The sequence below is a fragment of the Panulirus ornatus genome, chromosome 12, assembly GCF_036320965.1.
Source record: "Panulirus ornatus isolate Po-2019 chromosome 12, ASM3632096v1, whole genome shotgun sequence".
NCBI lineage: Eukaryota > Metazoa > Arthropoda > Malacostraca > Decapoda > Palinuridae > Panulirus > Panulirus ornatus.
The window spans coordinates 37,437,974-37,456,534 of record NC_092235.1 but is presented as its reverse complement, the minus strand read 5'-3'; the positions used below and the strand labels follow the sequence as shown (position 1 = coordinate 37,456,534).

General features: G+C 44.9%; 1 protein-coding gene across 1 annotated transcript in view; it reads left to right on the top strand.

Moving 5' to 3' along the window:
* LOC139752020 (uncharacterized) overlaps positions 1-18,561 on the top strand; it is a 786,065-nt gene that overhangs the window by 708,219 nt on the left and 59,285 nt on the right. The window contains exon 4 of the mRNA XM_071667797.1: positions 4,828-4,966. Coding sequence (XP_071523898.1) covers positions 4,828-4,966 — 139 coding nt within the window. The remainder of the gene's footprint in view (positions 1-4,827; positions 4,967-18,561) is intronic.

Here is an 18,561-nt window from a genome sequence, read left to right as displayed (position 1 = left end):
GTTTCTCAAATACTGGCGCTACTCAGGACGTGGTCACTAGTTTTGTCAGGCCCTGGGTCTTCTCAGAACGTAGTCACCAACTATGTCATGTCCTGGGTCTCCTTAGGACGTGGTCTCCAGGTGTGTCAGCTCCTAAGGTTCCTTGGGACGTTTTCACCAGGAATGTCAGGCCCTAAGGCCCCTCAAGACGTGGTCACCAGTTATGCCCTGGCCTTTCTCAAAACTTGGTCACCAGTTTTGTCAGGCGTGGGTCTCCCCAGAATTTGGTTACCAGGAGTGTTAGGCCTTGGGGCTCTTCAGAACGTGATTACCAGGTGTGTTAAGCTCTGTGGCTCCTCAGCACTTAGTCATTACGTTTATCATGCCCTTGGGCTCTTCAGGACGTAGTCACCAGTTGTGTCATGCCTTGGGTTCTCAAGGCGTGGTCACAGTATGTGGGGCTCCTCAGAACATGGTCACCAGGTGCGTCATGCCCTGGAACTCCTCAGGACGTTGCCATCAGGTGTGTAAGGCCGTGGGGCTCCTCAGGACGTGGTCACTAGGTGTGTCAGACGCTGAGGCTCCTAAGGAAGTGGTCACCAGGTGGTCACCTGAGACCCCTTGGGACTTGGTCACTGTGGGTGTCAGACCTTGAGGATATTGTTGACGTGGCCACCAGGTGTGTCAGTCACTGGGTCTCCTCGGTACGTGGTCACCAGGGGTGTCATGACCTATGGCTCTTCAGGACATGGTCAACAGGTGTATCAGGCCGTGGGGCTCCTCAGGACTTAGTGACCAGCTGTGTCATCCTCTAACGCTCCTCATGGCGCAGTCACCATGTGTGTCATTCCCTGAGGCTTCTCAGGACGTGGTTACCAAGTGTGCCAGGTCCTGGAACTACTCAGGACATGGCTGCCAGGTGTATTATACCCTGGGGTTCCTCAGGACGTGGTCTCCAGGTGTGTCAGGCCCTAAGGTGTGTCAGACCCTAGCACTCCTCAGTACGTGGTCACCACGTGTGTCACGCCCCGGGGTTCCTCAGAACGTGGCCAACAGGTGTGTGAGCCCCTGGGACTCCTTCGTACGTGGCCAGCAGGTGTGTCGGCACTGTTTGTCCCTGAGACTCCTCGGGACTTGGTCACCGTGGGCGTCGGTCCCCTGGGGCTTTTCAAGACGTGGCAACCAGGTGTGTCATTCCCTGATGCTCCTCAGGACGTGTTCACCAGGTGTGTCATGGTCCTGTGGCACCTTATGACGTAGTCACCAGGTGTGTCATGCCCTATGGCTCTTCAGGACATGGTCACCACGTGTGTCAGTCCCTGGGTCACCTCAAAACGTGGTTACCAGGTGTGTTATGCCCTGGAGCTCCTCAGTACGTGGTCACCACGTGTGTCAGGCCCTGGGGCTCCGCAAAACTAGGTCACAAGTTCTTTCAGGTTCTGGGGCCCAACAGGACGTGGCTACCACGTGTGTAATTCCCTGGGGCTACTCAGGACGTGGTCACTAGGTGTGTCAGGCCCTGAGGCTCCTTAGGACGTGTTCACCAAAGGTGTCAGGCCAAGAGGCTCCTCACGATGTGGTCACCAGATGCGTCATTCCCTGGGGCTGCTCAGTACGTGGTCACCAGATGTGTCATGCTCCAACACTCCTCAGGGCGTAGTCATCATTTGTGTCATGCCTTGGGGCTCCTCAAGGCGTGGTCACCAGGTGTGTCAGGCCCTGGGGTTCCTCAATACGTAGTCACCGAATGTGTCAGGCCCTAGGACTCCTCAGGACGGGGTCACCAAGTGTGCCAGACCCTGGGGCCCCTCAGAACGTGGTCAGCAGACGTGTCAGACTCTGGGGCGCCTCAGAGGTGGTCACCAAGTGTGCCAGACCCTGGGGCTCCTAAGACGTGGTCACCGGGTGGGTCAGATCCTGGGGCTTCTCAGGAGGAGGTCATAATGTGTCATTCCCTGAGACTCCTCGGGACTTGGTCACCAGGTGTGTCAGACCTTGACGCTCCTTGGAAAGTGGTCATCAAGGGTGTCAGGCCCTGGGGCTTCTTAGGATGTGTTCACCAGGTGTGTCATGCCGTTGGGTTCGTCAGGACGTGTGGAAGGCGACCACCACTTGTAAGGTTGCCGCCACTTGTCAGACTGGGTTGATAGAGGAGATCGTGTCTATATTCGTTCCGTGGTACTCAATGAAGATCATGTGGCCGCTATAGTTTCATTATAAAAATAGGTACGTACATCTATAGTACTCTGGGCCTTACCTCAGGTAGCTCTGGCAGAGGATGTATTAGGAGTCGTTCAACACCCATTCGACAACGTATTCAAATAAGACATCAGCTCTTACGTGTTCAAACATCCTGATTAACAATGGTCCATGAGAACAGTTGGTCCATGGGAATATTCTATGTGATGCAACTATGTATATGTAACTCACAGTAAAACGATAATAACAAATAGACAAATTAGTGGCATGTGTGCGTGAGTCTTGCACGTGGTCACCAGGTGTGTCATGCCCTGGAGCTCCTCAGGACGTGGTCACCAGCTGTGTTAGACCCTGAGGCTCCTCAGGTCATGAAGTGTGTCGGCCCTCGGGCTCCTCAGGTCGTGGTCAGTACCAGCTGCTGTGAATGGAACATTACTACGACTGGACCATCATAAAGCACGTATGATTTCATGTGTGAAATTTGTGCATAATATGAACGCTTACCACCAGATATTACCATGCAAACGTACTATAGAAAAACATAATAAACCTTTTAGTTTGACTGATTTTTCAAGGACATTATGCAGTATATTTACCTTTACTTTAGTATATCTAGCACACTTATAATGGCTACACCAGCAACTAACCAGCTTACAATAAGTATAATGGAAAAAAGTGAAATGGTATGGATGACAGGCGAAGGTATATGTGCGACGGTGAAGATATTAGGGGCAAAAAGTTGTCAGCGAATATCATGGAGTCCTTCAGTCAGACAGTAGGTGTTCCAGTACCAGCCACGACCTCTTGTGGTGGGGTGAGGAAGGCTGTCCATCTGGCTGTCTTCTGCCACCCTCTCCTGCCCATCACAACCCTTCTGTTCGACCATTACCACACACCATACTAGTCTGGTCGCTCATCCCACACGGCCCACAGATCTGGCCGCTGGTACTACACATACCACAAGTCTGGTCAACGATACCACACTTCCTACCAGTCTGGTCGCTGCTACCTCTGGTCGAGTTGTTGTTGCGATAGACTCTAACGATGTGATTGCTGTTGCCACATTGTCAACCGGCCTGGTCACTTCTGTCACACCCTCCACTTGTCCTCTGCCTTTATATACTCGTCCTACGCATTTAGTCGTTCAGCTACATACCCTAGTCTGGCTGTTACTGTCATACACTAAATCTGGTCTGGCCGCTGGTACCCTGATTGGCGTTGCTTACCAAACCACATATCTTGTTAATGCTGCCAGTTAGATATACCACGATTACAAGGCAATAGACTAGTGTGGCTGCTGCTGTCTACACTGATTGAGTCGCACTTGCTATGGTTTAGAGAAATGCTGGCACTCCTATTGTCAAAGGTATAGTCGCTTTCACTGATACTCCATAGTGTAATAGTTAATACAAATTGTCTCCTTTGGAATGGCGGTGATATGTGATTATTTCAACCAACAACTGTGTCGTTACGATCAATGATCCGTGTTACCTGTGATGTCAGCAGTGGTTGACGTCTCTTGACATTGGTCTGGTCCCTTCCGGTTGGTCTGGTCTTTGTTAATAGAGTTTTAGGCGTTAATTGTTCCCTATTCATGTCACATATATCATATACTTTGTTCTTACATTGATCAACTGACATTGTCACTAATGAACGCTGCAAACGCCCAGAAGACTAGCACTAATGATGATCAGAGGCCTAAGGCTCAGTTTTGCTAACGACAGCACCAGTTGTGATTAAATGGTCAGGAGTATAAGAAAACGAGAAATGACTGAAGATCTGACATCATACGACAAAGTTATGTGCTGGAGGACACCGTAAATTTTTGTTCCTTATTTGCATGTACTTGAAGAAAGAATAATAGAGCCGAAGGAGGTAGTCTTGCCAGTGAAGTTAGAACATTGATGTTAACTCAAGGTATTCCTCTTTTACTAAATCCCTTCTTCCAGTGTTGTGGCGAGAGGCCCGCAGACTTTTCTGGGCAAGAAAATCGTTGAATGATGATGTATTCATTGTCTTGTTCGCTCACCACATCTGTACCTCAGACTGTGATGTGTCCTCCCTCACGGTGCATCAGGGGGAGATATGCAGACTGTTTTAGACGATGAAGTAGTTTTTCAGGTTATACTCTAGTTTCCTCCCCAACGATGCTTCGGGAGGAATAGTAAAGACCTTCGTGGTTGAAGAAAAGGCATCTTAAATTGTATTATGAACTGTTCCATATAGTTGTATTTAGGGTAGTTTACAGGACCTCTCAAACGAGTAAGTGTCAGTTATGATAATGTAGGATGGAGCCAATAGACCTTATTGCCCCAGTGTCTGATGAATGTCGTGTCCCCTTTACTGTTGAAGGAGGAAACTTACAGACCTTCGAGGAATTTTATGGTTAAACCGGAATGTATTGGAAAATTTTCCCCTCGTAGTTCTCCATACAAAAGCCTTCAGTCACTGCTGGACGAAGTCGTTTTGCACCAGACTATACTAATTTTCTTCTCCCCCACAGTGCTACCGAAGAAGACTTTTGGATCCTCCTGGAGTAGGTTAAGGTGTTAGACTAACTATATCCTCCTTCACAGTGCTGCTGGTGGAGACCTCCAGACTCTCTTGGTTGAGACATACTTCACCAGACTGTTTCCTCCTTCCTCACAGTGCTGCCGGAGGAGACCTCCAGACTCTCCTGGACGAGGACATGGTGCCCTATGAACGAGACGTCATCAGCTTCACGCGACAGCTCCTTGAGGGACTCGTGTTTGTTCACGACCAAAGCCTTGTACACCTCGATATTAAGGTAAGATCAACCACTGTAAAGCGAGATAGAAATTTGTCTTAGAGGCAGAGAAGAAGCCATGACATGAGCAGGGGTGCTGCATCAGATTTGATATGATATATCTTTAAACATGAAGACGGTATCACACTTCCCTCGCAGCAGTACGAGTCATAGTATTCTATTTTCTCATAAAATCCAATTTAAGTTAAGATGTTTTTGTTTGTTTATCGTTAGGTTGAGCTTAATCACATAAGCGAAGCATGTATCTCCACGACTTCAAGCCCGTGACTCTGTAGTGGTCCTGATGTCCTATTTTCCATTTTACCAGAAAATTTCATCTATTTTCTGTTGTGTTTTTAGTTTCAATCTTTCACATTCATTATTTGACAATGAATTATATACGAATTGAAGCAGGAAGAGACTAAAAGAGAGAGCATCTCGACTAAAGGTGCCAATTCGACTGAATTTCCCCGAAAGGTTTTCTGATTGTATATGTATATACAAAGCCATTAACTTAGATGTCAAACGTTTTGGGAATGTTATGCTACAATAAGACTCACCAATATCTTTGAGAGAGGAGGACTAGAAATGAGTCTCCCCGGAGAGATCACCGTAAACTTTGCCATACGATATCCGTTTTAGTGATGAGGAACAAGGAATGGGATTCTGGATGTTTAAGAAACTGAGAACTAAATACTTTCAAAGATTATTGATATATCAAAAGTGGAAGTACTTGGGGGAGTTAGAACGGTCTTATTTCTTAGGGATAGGCTGTATCAACACTTGTTTCCGAGATGAAGGAAATCTCTGGGTTTTTACACAAGCGTGATAGGAGTGCAAGGATCGGTCATACGCCTTGCCCACCTGGAGATGAGAGAATAATTGGAAAACTCTGCACGAAGAGAATATAGGAGATGAGTTCACTGGGGGAAAATGAGAGATGATTAAAAGTAGAATCATCCAGAGTTGAACTGGATGAACATGAAACACCAAAAAAGAGAGCACCTTTATTACTTGTAGAGTTAGCTATAAAGTGACCATATAAAAGAGAGAATTCCTTCTCTTTTCCGACCTGATCAATCTAATACTAACTTCCCGACTGATAAGCCGCTCTTTTTGGCATCTCATGTTCTTCTAGTTCAACTCTGGATGATTTTCAGCTCCTATCCACAGCCAGGCCCCATAGATCTTTCCATGGTATTCCTTGATCGTATCAATATTCCCTCGTTTGGTCCATTAACAGACGTCGCCCCCAGTATACCACATAGCTTCAGATCCCTCTTCCCGTGCACATGTTCAGGTCCTGAGTATCAACATCTTTTTCACTCCATCACTCCATTTCCCACACGGTCTCCCCTTTGTCCTTGTCTTTTCCAATTCTGACGCATATAACCCTATGTCAACCTCTCCGTAGTCATTCTTTGCGTCTGTCCAAACTATTCCACAACACCTTCTTCAGTTCTGAAGGCATCTGAAGTATTACGATTCTAGCTGTTTCTACAGAGGGTAAGAGAGGAACAGCTTCATGGAACCTGAATAAAAAAGGAGTAAAATTTACCTTAAAACAGCGAGGGATGGTAAGCAAAAAGTGAATGATATAAAATCTTGTAAAAAAAAAATGAAAAGGAAAATAAACTATAATGTTAAATGTGAATGGAAAACAGACGAGTAGTAGACAAAGGATGAATTTATATGTAAGGGAAAGTGATAAACTAAGAGAGAGAGAGAGAGAGAGAGAGAGAGAGAGAGAGAGAGAGAGAGAGAGAGAGAGAGAGAGAGAGAGAGAGAGAGAGAGAGAGAGAGAGAGAGAGAGAATGTGTGTATGTATGTTGCAGTAAACAAGATAACGTAACTACGTGTTGTACATGGCACGGTACAGGAGACGGTGCCGCCAGGTGATGGCCAGCCCCGGCCAGGCTCTGCTGCTCCTGTCATGTAACTATCAACAGTTACTGTAATCTCACATCTAAGAAGTTACTTTTTTTCTTGATCATTACCAATGAAAGAATCTTTCTTACACATTCATTTTTCACATGTTCCTTTGAAGTAACGTAGGAAAATGAAGAATGTAAGATATCGTATTAATTAATGAAACATTGAGTAATGTTAGGTCACTTTGCCAACGACTATAACACTGGTACACATCAAGCAGTACTGGGCAACCATCAGTGTCCATACCAAGCAGGATGGAGGAGCAGCTGTTGGTCGAGGAGTGTGTTGCAAGTGGCAGGAGATGCATTGCCTAGCACGATGTTCCTGGGGCAGTTTCCTCGCCGTAAGCACGAGTTTAGTGTCTATGATCTCAACCAGGTAACAGATGGGTTCATAGTGGTCGTCCAGGGAACACATGCAGTGGACTTATGTATTTGATTCATCCCGTTATGGAACTGCCTTCACTTGAACTTGCCAGTCTTAGACCACAGTGTGCCATGCCCAGGGCATCATGCACTGACTGATGATATGATCATCGCAAAAGACGTTCATCGATGACTTCTTTGTTTCTTCTTTCTTTTCCATTCAACACGACGCTAAGGATAGTCTCTACTTAATGGAATAAGGAAAACCCGCCTAGGCACAGTACTGCATGAAAACATTACGCCATATTTTCGATAGAAGTAAACTACTCAGGAGAGCAAATCACGGTCGAGCTAACGAAGGAACTAGGAGAGTGGGGGAGGGTGAGGAGTGAGGAGGGGAGAGTCGGGGGGAGTCTTAGTGTGACAGGGATCTGAGGAGTAAGGCGTCCAGTTTGACCACTATAATGGTAACGGTAAAGGAGGGATGTGACCTTGGCGGTAGAGATCCTCGGGGAGTGGCGGTAACCCCACATGCAGTGGAATCAGCAAAGAAAGGTCAAGTAAGGTCAATATAAGTAGTGGGTTAGCACAGTTACAGGTCGACGCGAAAAGAGGAAGGGTCAGGTTAAGGCGGCGAACCCAAAACAGATGGAGAACCGTCTCTCTCCCTATGCTGCACATGCAGATCTTTAACAGTCATAATACGAACAAGTAAAAACAAAGGCAAATTCAGCCCAGAAAACAACTCCAATGAAAATAATTTTTATATACACAAATGCCCGGAGCATCATTACGAAACGCGATGAACTTATATGGTTACTGAAAAACCGAATATTATTGCAATCAGAGAAACGTGGATAAACTCTGAGAATAACACTTAATAGCCGAGTTAGCAATACCTGGATACAAACTATTTACGAAAGATCGCTTATACAAGGTAGGTGGTGGACTTCTGATATACGTTGATAACAGTCTAAGTGCTAATAAGATAAGCAAAGTAGACACACACGCACTTACGACTCTTTATGTTGACATTACCGACAACTTCAAAAGTAAACTACGTCTCGGCATTAATTTTAGACTTCCTAAGCAAAAAGAAGACGACTATAAGATGTTACACTATGAAATCAAAACTATAGTAAACAATAAAGAGGTTATAATAGTAGGAGACTTCAACAATCCAAACATAAAGTGGAACACGTTAACAGGTGACCAAGAGGGAACGAGACTAACGGAACTGATTGAAGACGCATTTCTAGAACAGTTGATTAAAAAACCAACTTGAGGTAAAAGCATTCTTGATCTTGTCCTCACCAGCGACACAAACTTAATCACCTCTTGTGAAGTAAGCAAGAGTGTGTCAAACAGCGATCACAGTTTGATTAGATTAGAGATGAATTTACAATATGAAATAAATGACAACAAACTCTTGATCACAGATTACAGGGGAACAAATTTTGAATACATTACACACGAAATTCGCAGTGCCAATTGGCGTTTACACTGTAAAGGAAACGTGGAAAAAATGTAAAACATGTTACTCATGATTGAAAATGAATATACTCCACGAATTACGAAGGGAACTTGCAACATTTCAAGACCATCATGGATGAATAGGAGAATACAAGGACTAATTCGCCAAAAGAAGAAAACAAGAAATTCAAATCAATGGGAACCGATGAAAATCGCTAGGAATTATTCAAAACCCAAAGAGAAGGTAAGAAAGTCATAAGACAGTAGACGCTAGGGAGAAAAAACATTCCTTGAGAGTTACGAATAATCCTAAGACATCCTTCAATTACTCAACACAAAGGAAGACAGCAAACGAAGGCATTGGACCAGTACTAAACGAACTTGACACAGTAACTGCTGACGACAAGGAAATGGCTATCACACTTGATTATTCTTTCAACTCCGTATTCACAATTGAAGAGACATCTCGAATACCACAACCAATGAAAATGTTTCAAGCATCTGATGAAGAGAGTTGAAGGTTAGAGAAAGAAAGAACTCTGAAGTACTGAAATACCTGGACCAATTAAATCCTAACAAATCCAACAGCCCAGATAACTTAGCTTCAAGATTTTTAAAGGTCAGGAGACAGCTGATATACCCCATCACAAAAATATTCTACAAATCTCTATGTGATGGTCAGGTGCCAACTGACTGGAAACTAGCAAATGTTACTCCTATATATAACAAAGGAGACAAAAGTGTGCCTTGAACTACCGCCCAATTAGCCTTACGTCAGTGTTAGGTAAAATAATGGAAAAAATAATACAAGATGAAATTATCACGTTTCTAGAACATAAAATTATATCCGACAACCAACACGGTTTCCGCAATACAAGATCCTGCCTGACGAATTTGCGGGAATTTTTTAATGTATCAGATTTGGGACGAAAAATTACCGTCTGATGTAGTATATTCAGATTTCCAAAAGGCTTTCGATAAAGTACCTCACAAGAGACTTTTACATAAATTCAAAGCACACGGAATCAATGAAGAACTCTGTACTGGCTTACCGGAAGAAAGCAGCGCGTAGTATTAATCGGCGAAGCCTCAGATTGGCTCTACGTAACCAATGGTGTGCCACAGGGGTCTGTTCTAGGTCCAAATCGTTTCATAATATACATTAATGACCTAGAACTCGGTCGCATATCTAAGATTTCCAAATCTGCTGGCGATACTAAATTAGTAGGTAGAGCTGTAAACAGGCGGGACTGCGAAATGATTCAAAGAGATTTTAACTTACTCGCAGGGTGGTTAGGCTGATGGCAAATGAAGTTTAATGTAGACAAACTATTCGGAAACTCTCTAACTAACGTAAATGAAGAAAACGGACCTTGGAATTGTCTGAAGTACACTAAACAATGTCAAGCAGTATGTAAAAAAGGCAGCCAAATGTTAGGTTTCATAGCCAGGAACATACAAGACACCAGAAACAATTCTCACGCTTAATAATTCTCTAGTAAGACCACACCTTGAATATGCAGTCCAGTTTTGTTCCCCAAACTAGAAAAAAAACGAGTAAAATTAGAGTAAGTACAAAGACGCACGACAAAATTGACCCTATCCCCTAGAAATCTGGCATACGAAGAGAGGCTAAAATAATTCGATCTTTTCTCCCTTAAAAAAACGTACACTTCGCGGCCACTTAATCCAAGTGATCAAAATTGTGAACAAGTTCGATAAAGTAAATCATGAACATCTTTCCGAAATACAAGAAAATACGGTTATCATTACAAATGGAATAAAAGCTAAAAGATGTAGTACGGTCGAGGGAAAAAGCTTCTTCTCCTATAGGTGTGCTGAGCACTGGAATAAGTTACCGTCAGACGTAGTGAATGCTAAGACTATAAATACCTTCAAAAGTCGTTTAGACAAATATTTCTTAAATTCAGATATACTCTAGGAAAAACGCCAGAAATAAACAGCATAAACGACGGCAGTAAAGGGGACACTAGGAGGCTAATGTGCAGCAGCGTGGAGCCGGTACAGCTTAAATAAACTGCTGAGCGAAATTACATTTTCAAGTAAAATCCTGTTTCTTTTTTTTTACCAGACAACCCAGTCATAGGCCAGTCAAGCCTCCCGTTGTCTGTCTCTGTCATGTAAACTCATGTAAATAAAATCATACAGACCCACTCATAAATTTTCATGAGAAAATAGTTGATCATTATGAAGTGATTCCCTGATCTGGGCAATATTTTTCATATGGTTAACAAGAGACAAGTATGACGGCAGAGTTCATCCATAACGTGACCCCCAGGCAGGTGTTACTGGAACCCATCAGTTTCAAGTTACACGCCGGTGTAAAGTCACCTTTGGTGAGGCTGTATCGTTAGGATAGCAGTCTCGTCAGATAACTAACTTCAGAAGTGTATACAGTTCCCTGCTACTGGTAGAAGCCTAGCCTTGGACTGCAAAAGCCTTTAGAAAGGTACATTATAGCACCAGGACTCTTTCGTAGTAGTTCGTCCTGACTGATCATACATAAATGAATAAAAGCTCACAAGGAAATTTCTGTTTTTCCAAATTACGAGAATAAGGATCATGGGTGTTTGTTCTGCCTTCTGCCGTGCTAAGACATGTTGAGGTACCTTCACTCTCTCTGTAAGACTGTAACATCTACATGTACACAACTTCCAGTTGTTTCAGGTTAAACCACAGTACTTCGTGATTTATCTTTCATTTTCCTTAAAAGACTCATATATGATCTCCGTCAAAATAAGAATCCTCTTTTTATTTTTGAGAAAGAATATGTAGCAGTCAATCAGTATCAATTTTTATATAACAGATGCTATACATTCGTGAACAGCGATATGGATTGCATAAGAACATAAGAAGTGAGGACACTGCAAGAGGCCTATTGGTCCATGCTAGGCAGGTCCTGAGTCTGTCCACCTTACAACCAACTACCTGAATACATAAACACATCCAACCTTGGTGAAAGCTACTTAAAAACCTAACTTCTGTATGTTGGTGTGAGTGCTGAAGGATGACTGTAACACACTTTGTAGACAAGTAGGTCCTTATTTCTGTTAAGGCACAGTACAATACAGGGAAACACACAGTACAACAATACACGAGGACAACAGCTGATCACCACAGAAGACTTGTGGATAACAAGAGTTGCAACAAGTCACTGGCTAACTAAATTATTATACGATGTATGGGACGTATCACAATCATTTCCGTACGCCGCTAACTAGCTGATATGATAACACTATCATAAAGTATGAGGTAAAGTAACTATATTGTTACACACATATTGGGTTACATGATTACAATCTCTCACACCTCCCTCCACCGATACGTTCATAGCAATGTCTTGAGCGGAATTCTTGTTCTTAATCCGCGGTGAGCAGCGAGGCGCTGGTTTTCTGGGGAGGATGGAAGACTCACGCACGTAAGGGGGATGTCTGTGGGACACTTTGTCCCAACGAAGATAGCTCGGATCCTGGATGCGAACTTGCTCGCCGACATTCAACTAGGGAAGGTGACGGGTGTGTTCATTGTAGCGGGCTGCGGCATCCTGAGCACGCTCAGCACGTGATCACTGATACAAGAACGGAGGAGGAGTCCAAACAAGACCTGGGCTGGGGAGCGTCCGATGTGATTCGGTGTTGCGAAGCTCTAGCAGTCCTTGGTCGAAATCCTCGCAGTCACTGTTGCCAGAAGGGACCACTTTCAGGATGAGGTGCTTCACAGACTTAACAGAAGCCTCAGTGTGGCCATTAGACTGCGGATAATGTGGCGATGACACCACGAGTCGGACTCCCCAAAGGTCGAGGAACGCTGCAAATTCCCGACTCGTGAATCTGGCCCTTCCGTCGGTCCCCAGACGCACGGGAACGCATACATCACCGATGCAAAGTCGACAGTTGCGTATGGTGGCGGCGGACGTCGTATTCGTTGCCGCACGGCATCACAACAGGCCAACCAGATAGACGATCGACCATGACAAGAAAAGACTTCCCTGATGCACTAAAGAAGTCGGCCGACACGGACTCGATGGGCCTGGTGGGATTGCCGTCACAAGGAAGGAGCTCCTGCTGTTGGCTGGGCTGTAATACCTGGCACGGCTCGCACACATGAACAGTGTTCACTATATCCGAGTTGATGCTGGGCCGGAATACAGCTTGTCGTGCCCTTCGCTTGGTGACCTCCGCTCCTCGGTGGCTATCGCGCAGGCGATCTAAGATTTGGCGACGTAAGGCAGCAGGTACAACGACACGTGCCCCGTAAAGGACGAGGTCTCTATCACAGTAGAGGTCCTCACGCAGTGAGTTATGAAGGTCGTAGCGGTGACGAGGGAAACCGTTTCTCACACAGTCGATGAGCCTGACGTAGGAAGTGTCGTCTCGAGCCGCGGTCCGTAGATCCTCCACTTCCTTATCGTCGTCAGGTGAAAACTCTAAACGCTGGGGGCTGGTAAGGGGCTGTACGGTCCATAAAGTAACGATAGTGCTGATGTAGACATCGATTTCTGTGCTCATCGCTTCGTCCTCTGGGATGGGGCGGCATCTTTGATACAGAGCCTTACTCGCTCGCCACACTGCTGTGAAGAGGTGTGCTGAAAGTTTCTATTTCAGGCGCTGTAGACGAGGGTTCTCAATCACACCCAGCGAGTAGCGGTTATGGATCGGTACGAGTAGGCGATGGTCGGTGACTAACTCGAAGTGTTGCAGGCCGGTGAGGTAAAACCTGTACTTCGACATGGTCTATACCACAGTTAACAGTTCTAGCCCGATGGTGGCATAGCGTGTTTCTGCATCGGTCAGGAACCTACAGCCACACTGAGCTTTTCCTCACCGTGGTCTTGCAGGAGAGCATATCCAATGCCATACAAGCGGGAGGCATTAGTCTGCAAGATGGTGGGCAAGGTTGAGTTAAACGTGGCGAGGACGGCAGGACTTGACAGGACCTCTTTCACACACTGGAACCTCGTCATAGTTTGGGGTATAAAGGAACGTGGCGAAGTGGCTGTGCAGCTGAGGAACTGTCTGGAGAAAATTCTGTCAATTGGCTGACGAGTCCCATGAAGGATCGGAGGTCAGTCAGGTCCGTAGGAGTTGTGAAGTCCTTGACGACCAGGATCTTCTCGGGATCGGCTGCTATGCGAGAACAAACTTGTCGGCGTTGAGAGTGATCCCGTGCTTCCGGCACCTGGAGAGTACGTCGTGGATGCGGTGGAGGTGGGTGAAGTAGTCCTCGTCGTATAGGAGAATGTCATAGATGACTTTCAAGCAATTCCTCCTACCTTGTAGAGCGATATCGCCTCGGAGAGAGAGAAGGCGTCTCTCGTAGCGGTAAAACCCATGGGGTCTCTGCGATGTCTGAAGCGTCCATATGGGGTATGGACGTTGTGAGTGGGGGGGGTCCACCTCGGCGAGCTTGATCCGCCAGTGGCAACATAGAGCGTCAACCGTCGTGAAGAAGCGCGCCTTCGGGTCTACGCTGCGAATTGATGCAAAACACGTAGGGGAGGAATGCGTTGGACGCGACACCTGGATATTTAACTTGAATCGGTCTCTGGTGATCATAACTCTACCTTTGTTCTTGGCAACGGCAACGAAGGGGATGGCACCATGGAGACGGGTCATCTCTAGCCGGTATGATGATACCCTGGGCGACCACAAATGCCTGCTCTTGTTTCACTGACTCACGGAAGGGAAGGGGCATCAGCCGAGGGCTTTGCATCTTCCCTCAGGTAAATCTTCATAGGGTGCGCCTATCATCGGCTTGAGTGGCGTGGCCCACAGAGCGTCCTTTGTCACTAGCAAGTCACCGAACTCCCTCCGGAAATATTCTCGAGCATCTGAAGGAGACATTTCGCTGTTGAGGGAACGATGATTAAGTAGAGGAAGGTGGTGCAACGTCACTGCTCACTGCGTGCAACCTGTTGACGTGCTTCACCTCATGGATGGGCTTAGGAAAGTCCTTGAAGATGATAGCTCTCCTCCATTGCTTAGCAACTACGACTGATTCCAGAAACTGTTTAAACACATTTAAAAGCGGAGCTCTTACTTCCTCCATACATTCTTCCAAGACCTTCGCATAAACACCATCTGCTCCAGGACTCTTGTTTACTTTTAATCGTTCTATTTGATTCAAAATATCAAATTCATTTATTCTTATATCGCATAGCTTCCTGCATTCGTCTTCCCTGTAAATTTTCTCTGGAACCGGAATGTTTGTATTCTCCTCCTGCGTAAATACTGATATGAAGTGATTGTTCAAAACGTCATACATTTCAATCTCACTATCAACTATCTACCAGAATGCTATTCGATAGGTCCAATTTTCCCCTTAACCATCGTGCTGTGCTTTTGAAAAAATCCTTTGGCGTTGTATTTTGCTTCGTTAGCTGTCTGAATTGCGTATTTTCTTTTAGCATTCCCAATTCCCAATTTTACCATTCTGTTAATTCGCATGTACAAGTCCTTCTCTTGCCATATAAGATGTTTTATTATATTGTATATCCATTTTGGATCATCATTTATAGTCCTAAATTGCCTATATGGAATATTCAACTTTTGTCCCTTTTTCATTGTTAGCTGAAACTTTTCTACTGAAACTCCCACGCTGTTAATGGTCTCCCCTGCCTCACCCACACTTGACCTGACACTGCCGCTTAGCTGATCTGAGTCACCTAACTGACCTGACCCCACACCACCTGCACTGCTCGGTCCATCTGACCTCACCACACCTTCATTTAGTCCCACCCAATTAACACAAGCAAGGTATCTACGTAACCCCGCGAAGATGGCCTTACGAAAGACGGGAACGAACATTTCATTCTCTTTCTTATTCACATTCTTCATTATATTGAATCTTATTTCCTTGTGGTCACTATTATCTAACTGTCCTCCCACCTCAACCTCATTCATACGGTTGCTTGCATTTGTCAGTAGCAAATCAAAAATGTAATATCTCCTCTGGCCCACTCGGAAATGTGCTGTGTTAGAAAACAATCTTGGACTGTCTCCAAAAATTCCCGTGACTCAACATCTCCCGTGTTATCTTGCAAATAATTGTACAGAAGCTGAAGTCACCTAGAATACATATATTTTGATCACAAGGCTTCTTGAATTCATCCATAAAAATCCCCCCCCCACCTCTGACTGTCTAATGTGGGGACTCGGTATAATACGAATAATAATAACCTTTCATGGTTTACATCTATTTCAACACAAATCTATTCTGTACTTTTTGTTACTTTATTGTCACTCTTACTACAGCTCTTAATGTTATCCATAATATGAAGCGCTACCCCACCTCCTCTCTCATCCTTATTATCAGTCGTATAAAGTTTGTATTCACTAATAGAAAAAAAAAGATCCCTTTCTAATTTCCTCCATGTTTCAGTTAAACATATAATACCTATAGATTCAGTGCTAACTATCGCCCTCAAATAATCCATCTTCTTTCTTCAACTTCTACAATGTGTATAGTATACAGTAACTCTTATGATTACCTACATTACCTCCCTTTCTTTTCTTGTATTTATCATCTCCTTGGCTAGGCTTTTCTTGGCATTTATGTCCCTGAACCCTGACCCTCATTCCTTAGCCCAAACTGCAGACAATCGGAGAGGTCATTTCTTTCCATCTTGATCGTCACTTTTTACGGATCAGCCAACTTGTTGCCAGAAATAAACGCACAAGTGTCTGCGTATGACTAGACAGACTCACTACAGAAGGTTCGGGAATCTTAATTTTCGTAGCTTGTGGAGCTATATCATAACAGTAACTAAGTGGCCTCATAAACTGAAATATCTATATACCGTTGCTAGTAACTCAATACACACGAGGAGAAACATATAAACTCCAAGGTCGTGAGGCTGAACCTTCCCTTTGAAGTCGCGAGCATCACCGACTCTCTCCGTTTAAGGATCGGAACGCACAGACCGAAGGATAAATGAATATCTAACGAGCTATGATCTTTTACGTCTATTGTATGTGAGCCACACCGAGGCCGGGCTTAACGATCCCCAGACTGATTACCTCATCCGTCCTGTGTGTACTGACAGTCTCCGCATACCACCATAGCGCTACGTCTCTGAATGTCTACATCTGAGGTAAGAGATCAAGTATGTGATGTATGTGCTGGATTAGCCATAGTAGGTACCAAGTGATGTAAAGGGTCGAACTCCGTCACAGTGACGACTATAGCCTTGAGGATTATAGCTCTCTCTCTCTCTCTCTCTCTCTCTCTCTCTCTCTCTCTCTCTCTCTCTCTCTCTCTCTCTCTCTCTCTCTCTCTCTCTCTCTCACCGTGACAAGGCCTCATCGTCACCTGGGTGACCCCGGCTTCTGACTCAGGTGCTGATATATTAATCAAATGTGCTTGAATAATAGCTCCTCCTCTGTGCCACGCTGGGCCACGTGCAAGTTAGAGGAGCTGGTTAATCCCCCGACTGTGTCAGGGTGGAGCTGTTACACATAAATGGCAAAGTTAGTTTGGAGTCTGTACCATAGATTGTGACAATATCTTACTGCGTTGCTCTCAGCTGTGAACAACAACAGCGGGCCAGCTGACACATCCCTGTGCGTTAGACTAATTACCTGTCGGGTGGGTCTTCACCTCCTCATGCGCTACATATTACAGCAACAGAAACACTTGTGTCACCTCTGTCACCTCTTTGCAAGCGCGTTGTATGATTATTCTGTTAATTCTCGTAATATCTCTTTTATCAAAGAACTTCTTCATCTGTTGACTGACATAAATTGGCTCAGAACAAGTGGACTGATGACCCTTACCACTGATAGAAAGATGCCATGTCTTCTTTGCACACTCCACTGACTTCATCTATCAGCCACAAGATGACCCAAACACTCCTTCTTGCTATATATCGTTAAGCGTGAGTATCCTTTACATAAGCCAGAATAGTCTGGCATTTATGTCCCCCTGAAGCAGTTCCACAGCTGCCTGGTAGACTCGTAATGGCTAGGCCTTCTGTCGCAATGACATACCTGAATAAAACGAGAAGTTTCTCATGAAGAATTGTAGGAACTGTACAGTGCTCTTCTTCTTTTCTTCTTCTTCTTCTTCTTCTTCTTCTTCTTCTTCTTCTTCTTCTTCTTCTTCTTCTTCTTCTCTTCTTCTTCTTCTTCTTCTTCTTCTTCTTCTTCTTCTTCTTCTTCTTCCTCTTCTTCTTCTTCTTCTTCTTCTTCTTCTTCTTCTTCTTCTTCTTCTTCTTCTTCTTCTTCTTCTTCTTCCTCTTCTTCTTCTTCTTCTTCTATATTAGCTGAAACGGCACTGGCAACTGAATGCCCTAATCAGAGCCGTCTCATTAACGCAGTATACATACATATACCCTTGCCTAAACCAAGTACCCATATTCTCATCCAACCCTTAGCAGAGGATGAACAGCTGGGTTGACCGTACAGAGAATGCCACAACCAGGTTTCGAACCTATGGACTCGGCCCCTTGCGGCGTATATATGCGTCACCGTCAGCAGCGCTGATCGCGTCATCTTGCAGTTTACTCTGAACACTTCAAGCTCGCGTTCTTTGCTGACGTCACGACTTTCAACAAACTTCTCTGAGTTGAACCATCATATTACTCTGGACCTGACCACCATATTACTCTGGACCTGACCACCATGTTACTCTGGACCTGACCACCATATTACTCTGGACCTGACCGCCATATTACTCTGGACCTGACCACCATGTTACTCTGGACCTGACCACCATATTACTCTGGACCTGACCACCATATTACTCTGGACCTGACTACCATATTACTCTGGACCTGACTACCATATTACTCTGGACCTGACCACCATATTACTCTGGACCTGACCA